The sequence below is a fragment of the Oncorhynchus tshawytscha genome, linkage group LG12 (assembly GCF_018296145.1).
Source record: "Oncorhynchus tshawytscha isolate Ot180627B linkage group LG12, Otsh_v2.0, whole genome shotgun sequence".
Lineage (NCBI taxonomy): Eukaryota > Metazoa > Chordata > Actinopteri > Salmoniformes > Salmonidae > Oncorhynchus > Oncorhynchus tshawytscha.
The window spans coordinates 16,974,624-16,990,126 of NC_056440.1; the positions used below are offsets into that span (position 1 = coordinate 16,974,624).

Sequence of the window (15,503 nt, forward strand, 5' to 3'; positions counted from 1 at the left end):
CTGTAGGTGTTCACTCCAACCCTGTTCCTAGAGATCTACCGCCCTACGGGATGGTAGCTCTCTAGGAACAGGGTTGGAGAGCCCTGCTCTAAACTATTCAGCTCACTTCCTCCCGAATGTATGCCCACTGGCAGTGGGCCATTGCTATGGTAAGGACGAATTATTATGTTACATTAATAGAGGGAATGTGTGCATCTATCCATAACAGCGGGACGTAGGGGTGCTGAGGGTGCAGCACCCCTGAAAATGTAAAAAAAAAAAAAAAAAAAAAAAAGAGCTGGGCCTTTACTTGTTCTGTATTAGCAGTCCCAGAAAACTATCTCAGCACCCCCAAACTACTTCCTGCGGCTATGCATCTATCTATCAGAATATGGCACACCCACACACAACACGTTTTGACCAGAGAAGAAGCATACCCATTGAGTGAATAGAATAAGCAGTCCACATCATGTCAATAAAAAACATGATTCAGCAGGTCACAAGGTGTCACAATCACACCTGTGTGTGTGTGTTTGTCATGCCCTCATTGTCTGTTCTTTTTCTTCTCAATAATGGTTATTTTTCTAATTTGCTAATCCCATACATTACTGTATACAGTAATAAATTAAGTATTATTCATGATCATGCCATAATAACCAAAAATGTTACTTCCTGATCCAATTTTTTGGTTTTTATTTTATTTCACCTTTATTTAACCAGGTAGGCCAGTTGAGAACAAGTTCTCATTTACAACTGCGATCTGGCCAAGATAAAGCAAAGCAGTGCGACACAAACAACACAGAGTTACACATGGGATAAACAAATGTACAGTCAACAACACAATAGAAAAGTCTATATACAGTGTTTGCAAATGCAGTAAGATTAGGGAGGTAGGGCAATAAATAGGCCATAGTGGCGAAATAATTACAATTTAGCAGTTAGACACTGGAGTGATAGATGTTCAGAAGATGAATGTGCAAGTAGAGATACTGGGATGAAAAGGAGCAAAAAATAAATAAAAATATGGGGATGAGGTAGTTGGGTGGGCTATTTACAGATGGGCTGTGTACAGGTGCAATGATCGGTAAGCTGCTCTGACAGCTGACGCTTAAAGTTAGTGAGGGAGATATAAGACTCCAGGTCATTTATTCTCAGGAACAGTAGTGGAGAAATATGACTTCCAGCATCTCTTGATAAAATGTGAATGCGTGTGTAATGTGGTGTTTGACACTTATTTTAAAAAATTTAAATAATTGTAACCTTTATTTAACTAGGCAAGTCAGTTAAGAACAAATTCTTATTTTCAATGATGGGGGGGTTGAGGTGGCAGAACGGAGTGCTCGGGTTGGGGTGGAGGGTTTGAGAATAGCCTGAATCAAATCAAATTTATATAGCCCTTCTTACATCAGCTGATAAAATAGAAGTGCTGTACAGAAACCAAGCCTAAAACTCCAAACAGCAAGCAATGCAGGTGTAGAAGCACAGTGGCTAAGAAAAACTCCCTAGAAAGGCCAAAACCTAGGAAGAAACCTAGAGAGGAACCAGGCTATGAGGGGTGGCCAGTCCTCTTCTGGCTGTGCCGGGTGGAGATTATAACAGAACATGGCCAAGATGTTCAAATGTTCATAAATGACCAGCATGGTCAAATAATAGTAATCACAGTGAACAGGTCAGGTTTCCATAGCCGCAGGCAGAACAGTTGAAACTGGAGCAGCAGCACGGCCAGGTGGACTGGGGACAACAAGGAGTCATCATGCCAGGTAGTCCTGAGGCATGGTCCTAGGGCTCAGGTCCGCCAAGAGAGAAAGAGCGAATTTGAGAGAGCGTACTTAAATTCACACAGGACACCGGATAAGACAGGAGAAATACTCCAGATATAACAGATTGACCCTAGCCCCCTGACACAAACTACTGCAGCATAAATACTGGAGGCTGAGACAGGAGGGGTCAGGAGACACTGTGGCCCCATCCGATGAAGGTAGGGAGGGGACATTCCTCTTGCTGCTCTATAGGCAAGCACCATGATATTTTAGTAGATGCGAGCTTCATCTGGTGGGACGCCCAAGAAACAAGAAATGAATCGAAGGCAGACGACGGGAGGTTGAAGTCACCAAGTAGAAAGAGCGGTGAGCAATCATAAGGAAATGAGCTTATCAAGGTGTCAAGCTCATTGACGAACTCTCTAAGGGCACCTGATGGGCGATTAATGACAATGTTACGCTTGAGTGGACAAGTGACAGTGACAGCATGGAATTCAAATTAGCAGATGGACAGGTGAGAAAATCTCCAGTTGTTAGGAGAAATTAGTAGCTCTGTGCCACCACCGCGACAACCAGATGCTCTTGGAGAAAATGTAATCAGATGAAGAGAGCAGCTGGAGTAGCAGTGTTCTCTGGGGTGATCCATGTCTCTGTCAGGGAAATCAAGTCAGGGGACTGAATGGTAGCATTGGCTGAAATTAACTCTTGACCGCAGATCAGCAGTTCCAAATACAGCCAAAGACCAGGAATTGTGCGCAGGGTACACTAAATTAGAAGGGTTACAGCCAAGGGGTGGGGAGCATCTATAAAGGCTACAGGGAGAGGAGTAAACTGGGATAGAAAACACACACTTGCCAAAGCTACAAAATAGCAAAATTAGATCAAGGTAAGATACACAAGTGAGAAAGTGGAGCCTTCCTCTCTTTCCTTCCTTGAATAACTCGGCAGAACAGTCTGTTTCAGCGATGGTATTAGTTTTGTGATGAGACCGCAGCTTACAGCTGCCGCTGTGAAACCAGAGGAGACTGAAGTACTACCACTAATTGCCTAGCAGAAGTGAATAGCACACCTCCCTGTACTAATTGCTGATTACCTAGGAGAGGAGAAGCTGCTGCCCCTCCAATACAGCCACTGATTAACAAAACAAGGCACATATTGCCCTACCCCTTGATCCTGGTTAATGTGTCAACAATCATCTGCAGGTTATGAGCAGTCAGCAAGTTCACACACCAAGTAGGCTACTGGGAAGACAGGCAGCACTAAAAGTAGATGGCCCTGGCTAACAAAAATACAAAAATGATAGTCCTCTAGTTATAGAATGAAGCACATTGAAATGGAGTCTGAGAAGCTGGTTATATACACTCAATTATTATAAATTATAATATGGCCTACCAAACGTTGGAAATTATAATCAGAAATGTTTCTAAATTAGGGGTGAAAGTAGCCTAAGCCTGTAGGTCCAGTATGGAATATCAACAAAATAAACTTTTATGGAATTATTATGGTGGATCAAACTGTGCAGGTATAGCACCCCATGATATGCGAAAATGACCCTGCGCAGACTGCGAGAAACAACAGTAAACAGGATAAGATGTTTAACATGCCACAGTATCCTGTCTAAGATCAGCATATCCCAGGCATCTTATCCCGGTTATGAGAAAACCAGATAAAAGCTTTATCGAGTTATTGTAAACAGGATATGATGTCTATATACCACAACTCAAAAACAGAATACTTGAGTATACCGAATGATAACAGGATATTGGTGTGCACGTAAACGTGGTCACTGACTCTCTGACTAGGTTCATCAGGAAGTGCATAGAGGATGTTGTTCCCACTGTGATGATTAGAACTTTAGATCCAAAACAAAATCTGTGGATATATGGTAACATTCACGCAAAATAGAAAATGCGAAACATCACATTTAACCATTGCAAGATCACTGGGAACATGGATGTGTACAAATTATAAAGGGAAAGCCAGCCATGTCGCGGACACCGATGTCTCACTCCCGGACGATCTAAACACACATTTTTTCACCCACTTTCACCCACTGTGCTCTCATTCTCCATGGCCTACGTGAGTAAATCATTTAAGTGTGTCAATACTCTCAAGGCTGCTGGCCTGGACGGCATCCCAAGCCGTGTCTTCAGAGCATGTACAGACCACCTGGTTGAACTGTTTACGGACATATTCAGTCTCTCCATATCCGAGTCTGTTGTCCCCAATTGCTTCAAGATGTCCATCATTTTTTCTGTACTCAAGAAAGCAAATGTAACTGAAATAAATGGCCCCGTAGCACTCACTTCTGTCATCATGCTAGTTAAGGACTATATCACCTCCACCTTACCCGACACCCTAGACCCACTACAATTCGTATATCGCCCCAACAGATCCACGGACGACACAATCGCCATTGCACTGGACATTGCCCTTTCCCACCTGGAAAAGAGAAATACCTATGTAAGAATGCTGCTCATCGACTACAGTTGAACACCATAGTGCCCTCCAAGCTCATCACTAAGCTCAGGGCTCTGGGTCTGAACCCCTCCCTGTTCAACTGGGTCCTGGACTTCCTGACAAGCTGATCCCAAGTGGTGAAGGTAGGCAACAACACCTCCGCCATGCTGATCCTCACACGTGTGCCCCACATGGGTGTGTGCTCAGCCCCCTCCTGTACTCCCTGTTCACCCATGAGTGCGTGGCCACGCACGTCTCCAACTTAATCATCAATTTGCTGACGACACAACAGTAGCAGGCCTGTTTACCAACAATGATGAGGCAACCTACAGGGAGGGGTGAGAGCCATGGCAGAGTGGTGCCTTTAAAATAACCTCTCCTTCAATGGCAACAAAACTAACGAGCTGATTGTGGACTACAGGAGACAGTAGAGAGAGAGAGCATGTCCCCATCCACATTATTTGTAACATATTTTGTACATAATGTTTCTGCCACCATCTCGTATGACTGAAAAGAGCTTCTGGATATCAGGACAGTGATTACTCACCTCGTACTGGACCAAGATTTTTTCTTTAACTTCTTGGTGACGGGGCAGTATTTTCATGTCCGGATGAAATGCATGCCCAAATTCAACTGCCTGCTACTCATCCCCAGAAAATAAGATATGCATATTATTGGTATATTTGGATAGAAAACACTCTGAAGTTTCTAAAACTGTTTGAATCATGTCTGTGAGTATAACAGAACTTATTTAGCAGGCGAAACCCCGAGGATAAACCATTCAGATTTTATTTTTTGAGGTCACTCTCTTTTCAATGCGTTTTCATTGGGAATCCAGATTTCTAAGGGACCTTCTTGCAGTTCCTATCGCTTCCACTGGATGTCAACAGTCTTTAGAAATTAGTTGAGGTTATTCCTTTGAGTAATGAAGAAGTATGGCCATCTTGAACGAGGGTCACTTGAAGTGTACTGTTAGATAGAGGCGCGTGACCAGAAAGCATGCTACAGTTTGTTTTCCTCCTGTATTGAACACAGATCTTCCTGTCTTCAATTGTATCGATTATTTACGTTAAAAAATACCTAAAGTTGTATTGCAAAAGTAGTTTGAAATGGTTTGGCAAAGTTTACAGGTAACTTTTGAGATATTTTGTAGTCACGTTGCGCAAGTTGGAACCGGTGTTTTTCTGGATCAAACGTGCCAAATAAATTGACATTTTGAATATATATCGACGGAATTATTCAAACAAAAGGACTCCTCCCTCTGCAACTGGATCCTAGACTTCCTGACGGGCCGACCCCCAAGCCATAAGTCTCCTGAACAGGTAATCAAATGGCTACCTGGACTATTTGCATTGTCCCCACCCCAAAGCCATTTTTTTACACCTCTACTCTCTGTTTGTTATCCATGCATAGTCACTTTACCTCTAGCTACATGTACATATTACCTCAATTACCTCGACTAACCAGTGCCCCCGCACATTGACTCTGTACCGGTACACCCTGTATATAGCCTCGCTACTGTTATTTTATTGTTGCTCCTTAATAATGAGTTATTTTTCAATTTTTGAAAATATTTTTTACTTCAATTTATTTTTGTAAACACTTTAATTCTTACCTGCATTGTTTTGTTATGGGCTTGTAAGTAAGCATTTCACTGTAAAGTCCACACCTGTTGTAATAGATAGTATAAGATACAGTATATATACAGTAATGTAAGATATGTAAACATTATTAAAGTGAAATTATTTAGAGTGAAATTGTATAAAGTGACTAGTGATCCATTTATTAAAGTGACCAGTGATTGTATGTCAATGTAGTCAGCCGCCTCTCTATGTTAGTGATAGCTATTTAGCAGTCTGATGGCCTTGAGATAGAAGCTGTTTTTCAGTCTCTCGGACCCAGCTTTGATGCACCTGTATTGACCTTGCCTTCTGGATGGTAGCGGCGTGAACAGGCGGTGGCTAAGGTGGTTGATGTCCTTGATGATCTTTTTGGCCTTCCTGTGACATCGGGGGCTGTAGGTGTCATGGAGGGCAGATACTTTGCCCCCGGTGATGCGTTGTGCAGACCGCACCACCCTCTGGAGAGCGTTGCGTTTGAGGGCGGTGCAGTTGCTGTACCAGGCTGTGACACAGCCCGACAGGATGCTCTCGATTGTGCATCTGCATCTACTGAACAACGCTCTGTTTAATATCATCTGCCAGCTGATGTTTGGGAGCTGTTTTGACTATAGCGACCCCAGCTTCCAGACCCTGTTGAGCTACCTGTCTGAGGCCATGCTGATAGAGGAATCCCTATAGACCCAGGTAAGACACCAGCAGGAGGACACCAGCAGGAGGACACCAGCAGGAAGATACCAGCAGGAAGACACCAGCAGGAGGACACCAGCAGGAGGACACCAGCAGTACAAACCCACTGAAGCTCCATGGTTAATTCCTGTAGCTGTGTGAGAGAATCCCTGGTGTGATGAAGCACCTCCAAGGACCTCACAATGCTGTCTTCAGCCACTACCAAGCCATGGAAGCCTTCATCAGGGAGGAATTGGAGGGACACAGGCAGGACCTGGACCCCAGGCACCTTCCTCATAGAGACATAGAATGTAAGCGGCTCTTTCTGTTACTCTGACGTTATTTACCCCCAATGATGAGTTTTGAAAATATTAATTTGTGATTGATGAACCCCTCCCCTGACAGCACAGGGTTTGACCTTGCCAACCTGGTGCTGTGTTATCTGAGACCACCTCCACCACCTTGCTCTGAGACCACCTCCACCACCCTGCTCTGAGACCACCTCCACGCTCTGAGACCACCTCCACCTCCCTGCTCTGAGACCCCCTCCACCTCCCTGCTCTGAGACCACCTCCACCTCCCTGCTCTGAGACCACCTCCATGCTCTGAGACTAGATGTCTACCAGAGCCAGTATTCCCCACACGGAAGATGTCATCATTAGATCTCTCAACGCACCCTGGATGGCCAACAGAGACACTATGCTGGATGGTACCTCATACCAAAGGTGTGTGTGTTCTCAGTGTTGTGTGTAGGGCAGTTGTGTGTTACTGTTCATATAGTTGATGCTTACCCTGAACTCAGTGCTGTTTGATCAGGCTGAATGGGAGACACCAGACATCTTCAACCCACAACACTTCCTGGATGCTGAGGGACACTTTAGTAGGTGGGATGCATTCATGGTCTTCTCTGCAGATAATCTTAATCTCACCTAAAGAGGGTGTGTGTCATCCCTAGGTAAGCATGTGTCTGGCCAGGATAGAGCTTTTCCTGTTCTTTATTAGTCTGTTTCAGAAGCGGAGTCTGGATGGACAGGAGGGAGCAACAAGAACACCACACCACTAAGTTCCACACCAGACCGTGATGAATCCCCCACTGCCCTGCAGGAACCTCTCACCCCGTGCACTAAACACAGCAGAGATCAAATATAGACCTTTTTGTGGTTGAGGGTTAGGCTACATTAAAATTACAACAGGACAGTTTGAAAATTTTACAAGTTTATTAGTTACATAAAACCCAAAGGACTTAAGACTTGAATTCCTTAGAATCATCTAATTTTGTATGATTTCAAGACCTCCCACTAACACAATTTGTTAGTATTTGATAGAGCCAATTTTGAGCTCATTTTAAACCTCTCCTTTCCTAGTGTTCTGTTGCATAATTTGCATTGTTCGTTAATCAGGATGAATGTACATTCATCCCAACACTAAGCAGTAACTCGGGTGTAAATTAAGATTTAACTCTGAAAAGTAAAAACTCAGTAAAAGTGCAAGAACACAAATCACAGTTTAATGAAAGGAACAGTAAGTCACATCCTGAGGAAAAGTAACATGACAAAACCTGGATATCATAAGGCCATTAACTCCAGCTCAATCATTCACCTAAAGCCATCATATCACATGCACAACCAAATACATAAAGTATTAGCAAATTTCCCATTCATTATCACTTTCCTTTGCTTTCAAACACATGTAGTCAACCCTAATCAAAATCTACACACACTTTCACCCAAACAGAGAGAGAAAAAAACATACCCATGTTTGCCAGGCCAGTAGGCTTGTTGACCGATAGGAAGAACAGTGACCTGTGCTGCCTCCTTCCTCAGTAGTACAGATTTCACTGTCAAATCTCAGTGACCCGCAGACAACAGTATAGCTACGCTTCAGTTAAAGTCAGCATCTCACGCAGGCATAGCACTGTGGCATACAGTGGATCCTAGAATCATTTAGATCAGGCTCTCTCAAACTATTGGGGTCCGGCACCTCTTTTGTGATAGCAAATATATAAAGGGACCCCCTCAATCAGAACTCGAGTGAGAAAAATAGCACACACTGTGTTTTACTATGACTTCAGTGTATGGCCGGACGAACCAAGGCATGTCCCGGAGAGGAACATTTTAAAAGGCCAGCCTCTTGACATATTTTGTCATGGGGCAAAGAGTTTTGGGCAGCTTTAGCACTAATATTCTGCAATTCTACACATTTTCCCATGAGACAGAAAGAAAACTGCAGTTTAAAATACACACACACACACACACACACACACACACACACACTATGGGTTATTGAGTTGAAAAATGTATAATTGGTGAGTACTGTAGATGCCAATATCCCTGTGAGCCTCCCAGGCCCACGTTGTCCAGGGTTTAAGAACATAAATTGTATATTAATGATATGACATTTTATTGTATTTACACTCTAAACTAATTCAACAGATCTCTTGGCAAAAATGTGTTTGACCTGTTAGTAATATTCAGATTTTTTTTTTTTTTTTTTTTTTTTTTTTACATACAAAAATGTTTACAAGTTTGATGGGTCTGCAGACCCCAGCTTAACTGATTTAGATTGTTTGATCATGCTCTCTGACGCACTTCAGTTGGATCCTTTAGCCATTTGAGTGGATCCTCTTAAGGCAATTTAGAAGATCCTTTTAGATCCATTTGACCGGATCCTTAGATTCCGATCCATCCTCTGACCATGATAAGCTAGATCCATAATTATGCCATCCCCTAGCTCTATGCAAATGTTTCTGAATCTCCATTTCCTCTCTGATGTCCAGGAACATCCTGATGAGAGACTCAAGTCAGTATGAGTGGATCTTTTCGGGTCCGTTTGACTGGCCGGGGTTTGATGCAGGAGTTGGATCCATTGGATCCTCTGGCCTAGATGAGATCCTGATTGTCAGTCAGCATACTTGGCTCCTCTTGTCTCGAACCCTCACCCTCCTCTTCTTCCTATGTTGAGTGTTCAGCTGTTACTTAGTGACTAACTCATAATGCGCTGTAGGTTAAATATAAAATGTTAATCATTTCTGAATCACTTGAGATTGAAAAAAAAAAAGATTAAACATAATGTAATTTCAGGTAAAATGATCCACTTTAATCTTAAACTATGGTATCCAAATAAGTAAATAAACAATTCTGTGTTTAAACAGAGATGATTACCTCAGAGAGTAATTAGAGTTCACTTCAAATAAACTGACATTACTGGTTACTATTTGAGAAATAAAGATTATTATGGTGGCAATGTCAGACTAGATCCAAAACCTGACCCACTGGAGATAAGATTGTGATGTCACATCCTATCAAGCCTGGACAAGTATTCCTTTTCAAACCAATGTCACATGAGAATGCTGTTTGGATTGGTTTCTTGTTCCTTACCTTTGGGGTGGTGAGACCATACACTTCCACAGAACTGCATAGAGACCCAATACGAAACCAATGAATACTGCAGCTGCAATGGCTCCTACACACAGACAGATTTACGGAGAGAAATCATTGTTCACACATTTAGGAAGTATACACATTGTCACCGATGGCTTTGAGTGTCAAAAATAAACTAAATTCAGTGAAATTCCATCACATACAATATGCTACCCTCACACTACCCTGTCACGTCCTGCAACTTCAAACGGAAAAGGCGTCTTCACAGAGCAGCTCAAACTCATCTACAGGACATGTAACTGTTTGCAGCAGTACAGAGACGACACTTAGCAGTGCAATGCCAACTGCACTGCCACTTGGCAGACCATGAACTATTACTGACCATTACCGTGGCTAGCGGAATGTCACGCTGTCTTCCAAACCTCTGGCCTGCCTGGGTCTGGCCACCTGACACGTGTCTGATTAAGTCTTTTTCTTTTCCACCATGGAAACAAACATTGAGCATGTTCCAACTGAAACCTTAAAATCAGATAAGAGGATAGCAAGAGAGTGATGTCATGACCCACCCCAAACAATGTTTTTCTCAACAACAAAAAAGGCAAAGAGAGACAGAGGAATGCTAAACTTTACCCAATTTAGAATAAAAACACAGTTAAAAAGCCAGGAGCCATGGTGACAATGAGGACACCTCAGCCTGGTCGTTATTTGACTGGTCAGAGGTTTACATTTGGCCAGCCTTTATCTGGATCGTCTATGTCTAGAGGGATCCAGATAGACCAGAGAGGAGATGAAGGGAAAGGTGAATTGAGCTACAGCTTGTTTAATCTGCCCGACACATCAGTGTACCAAGGTAACAGACTAGCCTTTGTCAATGCAAACAAGTGATGAGTCTCACCTGGGATGATGCCGCTGCCTCTGGCCTGGGGGTCTTCTGTGTATGAGGGACGAGGGATGGCCGTTGACTCTTAAAAAATAAAAATAAACTCTTGAATGAGATTTGCTGTGTGTAGCAACTGTCATCAAAATTGTTAAAAGGTTGTTTGTTTGTTTCTAATAAATGTATCAGTTGGACAAGGGATGAAGATACTCCAAACTTTTAGAATTGTTAAAATCCCTTAGATATTGACAGAATTATAGCACATGAAACATTTTCCTGGCACGGACAAATAATGAATTCAGGGATTTGTGGGAATTCAGTTATTCAATTTAAAATGTCATGTTTTTTTTTATTTGTGTGTGCCTAATTTGCATATGGCTAAATTAGTTTGCATATATGTATACATTAACATAAATGAGTGAAACAGGGCTGTAACCACCAAAAACACGCTGTCTTCTAGGCCCACCTGCACTCACCTGCTGTGTCTAGGCCCACCTGCACTCACCTGCTGTGTCTAGGCCCACCTGCACTCACCTGCTGTGTCTAGGCCCACCTGCACTCACCTGCTGTGTCTAGGCCCACCTGCACTCACCTGCTGTGTCTAGGCCCACCTGCACTCACCTGCTGTGTCTAGGCCCACCTGCACTCACCTGCTGTGTCTAGGCCCACCTGCACTCACCTGCTGTGTCTAGGCCCACCTGCACTCACCTGCTGTGTCTAGGCCCACCTGCACTCACCTGCTGTGTCTAGGCCCACCTGCACTCACCTGCTGTGTCTAGGCCCACCTGCACTCACCTGTGCCTTCTTGACTGCATTAAATTACTGTTGTCCTGTTCTCTTGCATAATTCAACAAGTGTTTCAATAGCAGGATACCCTCAGATTTAAAATCAACACGCTTGGCTCTAGATTATACCCATCTATACATACTTTAAATTATTTGTGTAATCAGACAAATATAATCCAAGTGTTTATTTTTGGAAGTTACTTTCATTTCAGCGCACCTAATTTGTAAACATTTCAAAATGTATTAAATTACTTTAAATTCCACAAAAAAATGAACACCAAACAAAATAAAGTTATTTTTCTTGTGATGTAAGTGTCGAGGAGATGTGTTAAATCCCAGATGAAGATTTAGCGTTTTTATAGATGCAATGGAAAGCCAATGTTTTCAGCCATTACCAGGGTGTCCGACAGGTCCCTACAAACATTCACGCCATCAGAACGTTCAAAAAATGAGACACAAGCGAGAGTAGGAATGAGTCGCAGGAGTAAAACGGAAGCAATCAAGCCAGCAATATTTAAGTGACAAGTGGATTTTGTGGACCCCTCAGACACAGGAAATAGATAGCTGAAAGGGACAGTTCCCGAAGTGGGCGGGTCATGCACATTTCTACTGTGTGTGTTGGAGATTGACACCACACCTGGTCCCAATTCCAGTCAATTCAGGAAGTACACTGAAATTCTAATTCTCGTCAAAGCTTTTCAATTAGGAAAATTTGGAATTTAAATGTGGTTTACTTTCTGAATTGACTGGAATTTTAATTAAATTGACCCCAAACCTGACTGATACACACTCACCATTGCGCTGTTCATATGTAGCGAGGACCCATGTGTGCATTGGAACAGCTCTCTGAAAGACAGAGACAGACTGAAAACATACAGGACACACACACAATCCCAACGAAAACACAGTACTGGTGAGCACAGGAGGTTGGTGGCACCTTAATTGGGGAGAACGGGCTCCAGACAATGACTGGAGCGGAATCAGTGGAATGGTATCAAACACATGGTTTCCAGGTGTTTGATGCCATTCCATTTGCACTGTTCTGGCCATTATTATGAGACGTCCTCCCCTCAGCAGCCTCCTGTGCTGGAGAGTGGAGACAAAAGTTCCTGGGAAAAAATCCCGCCAGAGGCGTTCAGTAGCATCAGCTTGTCTGTGCATGTTGTCAGACTCATCTCCTGTTGACAGTTGCACTCTGATCCAACTCAGAGGCCTACTTCAACTCATGCAACACTAAAAAATGTGTGATTTTGAGTCAGCTTGCATTCCCCCTTCCCTGGAGAAAAATTACAAAAACTGTCCTTGGCCACTTTTTAATAACAAGACACAGTAAACACATAAAATCGGGTTTTAGCAAAAACATTGGAGGAAGTCTTGCAGAATGGAAAATTAAACTAGGCCTACGGCGCGCCATGATTGTTTGTCCAAGATAAGAACTGAGCCAGCGACAGTTTCCAAAACATCTGTAGGGTTTTTCACAGCCTGCATGAAAGTCTCCCATCAAGAAATACGAATAATCGCATAGGCAGTTTGCAGACCAATACTAAACACTTTAATATATGCAGGGATGCTCGTAGGAAAAAAAAAATAGGTTCAGTAAATTACTTTTATTCTTTACAAATATTCCCTCGTCAATCACGTTGCAACAATGTAACAGCTGAGCAAGCACGTCCACGAAAACATGCAGGCTACAAATTTCTCTTTAAAAATATCTAATGTAAATATACTGGATGACCTACCTGTTTTTATTTGTTTATTCGCCTACGATGAGTTTGTCTAACGCTTACCTCCGAGGTGTTTCCATCGCTAAATACAATTTTGGTCTGGTTTTTCACCTCCGTCCACATTTTTGCACGCGTGTTGTGAAATTAAAGGGAGTGATGACGCTCCTCTCGTCCGCCGCTGGTCGGTTGCGAGCTCACCAGGAAACCCTCTGTCGCTTCGTAGCTTTGCTCCGCCAGCGAACTTTCTCAAAACACTTTACATCAGCTGACTGCGATCTTCAGGAGGGCGGAGAGTAGGGTTCATGGGACGTACAGCCTTGATTCGTCTGATAAAAATACCTATTGTGATGTATACAAATAATTTAATCAGATCTGTTTCTCTAGTTGTTGTATTAATAGGCGTACCCTATCCACACGGGTGGAAAAACGACCCAATTGTCATACTTGAGTAAAAGTGAAAGTCACCCAGTAGAATACCTCTTGAGTAAAAGTCTAAAAGTATTTGGTTTTAAATATACTATCATGATTACCATTACTATTAGTTGTTATATCTTGTCTAGGTGGTTTGCTTGATTGGTTTATTACAAAATGATTCCCACAGGTTGGTTATAACACTACACTTTAAAACAATGAATTTACAGGACACATCTGTTCAAGGCCTTTTGTTTTTTATCTAGGCAATATTACAACTTCTGTAAACAGTGTTTCAGCTAAATAAATGTCCAAAATATGTATTAATACAACATCTTCAATGTTTGATTCCAATTCCATGATGTGCTATTTAACTAAATAAATGACAGAACATCTCTCTCCCAATTACATGATATTTAAAGTGGAGAAACAAATCACTAAATAGCTACAGCTTAACTTTAATAGCATTTGTAACAGTATTTCAGTTTTCAGCACAACTTAAACGTTTACAGAACAAAATTCCTCAGAGAAAATGTTTTTTTTGTTGTTCACCCTTGGCTTACTTCATTTGGGGAGTTGATCAGAAGTGTACAAGAGTCATCAAAGTGTCCTTCATTGGAAACACTGGTGTCAAGTTAACTATCTGTTTGCCCCACATCGAACATTATGGAGAGGGTAGTCAGCTTCTAGAAGTTACACACAGAAGTTGTGCAATAAAGCAATAAGAGCAGTTCAGGTCACAGACTAATTATGTATTTGCACACAGACGTTCACAAACACACACACACACACACACACACACACACAAAATCAGGTCATAAGACACAAAATAAAGCAGCAAGATAAACTACATCTAAAATATCAAAGGCCTCTCTCCATCTCACATTGTCCAACAACTCGTCCTCTGGAGTCTGGGAACACAATGAAAAACCATCCAAAGCCAAATAAGTGTTACGGTACTGATTACAAGGAGTGCTATCTGGGATGTTGGCCTGTGAGGAGTGTGTTTTTCACACAAAACTGAGCCAGTTAAATGAAACAGAATGCTTTGATAGAAATGTTTGTTGAACACACCTATGTTATGCTGAAAGGGGAATCTTGTCTGTTCTACACTGTTCTTTACAAATAGTCCCTCGTCAATCAAGTTGCAACAATGTAACAGCTGAGCAAGTACGTCCATAACAGGTCCTGCATGGTCAATCCGTCATCTGCAATGGCCATGCAGCATTTACAGTGATACAGCCTCTGCAGAAACCTTGCAATTCATACTTCCGCTTCACAGAGCTGTTGTGAAAGAAGTGAGTTTGTGTTTATACAGGACCTCCCACCACTACCTAACATCAACCAATCATGTCAATGCAGAGATATTTTTATTTAACTAGGCATGTCAGTTAAGAACAAATTCTTATTTACAATGACGGCCTAGGAACAGTGGTTAACTGCCTTGTTCAGGCGCAGAACAAAAGCTTTTTACCTTGTCAGCTCAGGGATTCGATCTACCAACCTTTCGGTTACTGGTCCAACACTCTAACCACTAGGCTACCTGCCACCTCAATCCCCTTCACATTGTTCAAACATTTGGGAGGCCCACAGCAACGTGGTACGGAACTCAATTTGGCCTCAGCGTGCCTCCGGATGCTCTGCAATTATGTCACACCCTCCATACAGAGTTTCCGACCACACTTTCTGATCAAGCATAAATGACCTCTTATGGTGGATCATAACTATAGAGAATGATAAAGGCCTCTAGTGGCCAAAATGCCGTTTTAGCATTGGCAGCGCCATTGAGGGCTTCCACCATACTTCCGCCATTTTAAAATAGTCAACTGGGTGAGGATT

General features: G+C 42.5%; 1 protein-coding gene across 7 annotated transcripts; it reads right to left on the bottom strand.

Moving 5' to 3' along the window:
* Positions 1 to 7,972: 7,972 nt before the first annotated feature.
* Positions 7,973 to 13,677, bottom strand: sb:cb288. Of its 7 annotated transcripts, none has more exons than XM_042331398.1 (6): positions 13,269 to 13,677; positions 12,324 to 12,375; positions 10,763 to 10,831; positions 10,250 to 10,386; positions 9,865 to 9,949; positions 7,973 to 9,484 (listed from the first exon to the last, which is right to left on the bottom strand). In XM_042331398.1, the coding sequence occupies exons 2-6, from the start codon at positions 12,361 to 12,363 to the stop codon at positions 9,459 to 9,461; spliced, it is 357 nt and encodes a 118-aa protein (XP_042187332.1). In that variant the 5' UTR covers positions 12,364 to 12,375; positions 13,269 to 13,677; the 3' UTR covers positions 7,973 to 9,458. The 7 variants fall into 7 exon arrangements, with proteins under 7 accessions (XP_042187332.1, XP_042187328.1, XP_042187329.1 ...); XM_042331394.1 differs by having other exon boundaries at positions 13,317 to 13,646; XM_042331395.1 differs by having other exon boundaries at positions 10,256 to 10,386; positions 13,317 to 13,641.
* Between the last annotated feature and the right edge of the window lie 1,826 nt (positions 13,678 to 15,503).